The sequence below is a fragment of the Guillardia theta genome (assembly GCF_000315625.1).
Source record: "Guillardia theta CCMP2712 unplaced genomic scaffold GUITHscaffold_96, whole genome shotgun sequence".
NCBI classification, from domain to species: Eukaryota; class Cryptophyceae; order Pyrenomonadales; family Geminigeraceae; genus Guillardia; species Guillardia theta.
In genome coordinates, this window is record NW_005434578.1 from 291,254 (window position 1) to 292,025 (window position 772).

Sequence of the window (772 nt, forward strand, 5' to 3'; positions counted from 1 at the left end):
TGAGGAGATCCCGGTGACTGTTTCCTTCCTCCGCAATGCACAAGCGGAGAAGCTCTGGCAGGGAAGAGAGGACTTCGCGATCGATGGTCGCAAGTTCACAGCTGTACATGTGAGCATCGTGCACGATCGATCTTTCAAGATTCGAGCCAAGAGAGGACCCTGGGGCAAAGGGGGCAGCTTGGCAGAGCTGACTCACCTGCTAACCTTGGGCGGCATGACAACGGCTGAGATAGCTGCCGTCTATCGCTATCAGCTGCTGCGCCAGTCCCTTGCAGCGGTCCAACTCCAGCCGCTGGCAGGCATGCTGGTCGCTGGGGCGCCAGGACAGCAAGTCCACAAAGGCTTAGGTCAGAAAGGCTTCATCGCTGTAGGGGCCAACGTCATCTGGAGACAGAGGGAGGTGGAGTGGATCGTCTCCTCGAGCTGCCCAGAGGCGAATGATACAGCATTTCGAGCTTTCCGAGAGAGCGAAGCGATGGAGGGAGTACACCTGACTCTGTTCAGCGAGGACCCGAAGATCAGAGAGGCGCTCGCAGTCGAGTTGACAGCTGATCGCTTTGTGTCCAGAAATAAGTTGAAGAAGGCATCAAGGATGCAGAAGAAGGCAGGCGGCAAGGACGGCAAGGAGATCAAGATCATCATCAAGTCGACGGCGGCATCTGGTCGCTTCACGAGGAAGGAGATGGAGGGGCTGTGCAACGGCGGCAACACGTCTATCGCAAGAGTCAAGAGAGTCTTGTTGGAGATCGCTACACAGGCTCGAGATCAACGT

General features: G+C 56.7%; 1 protein-coding gene across 1 annotated transcript in view; it reads left to right on the forward strand.

The window, feature by feature from the left end:
- Positions 1–772, forward strand: part of GUITHDRAFT_116524 (hypothetical protein) — a gene marked incomplete at both ends in the record, with an annotated part of 1,295 nt that extends 523 nt beyond the window's left edge. Inside the window, one exon of the mRNA XM_005824333.1 lies at positions 45–772. Coding sequence (XP_005824390.1) covers positions 45–772 — 728 coding nt within the window. The remainder of the gene's footprint in view (positions 1–44) is intronic.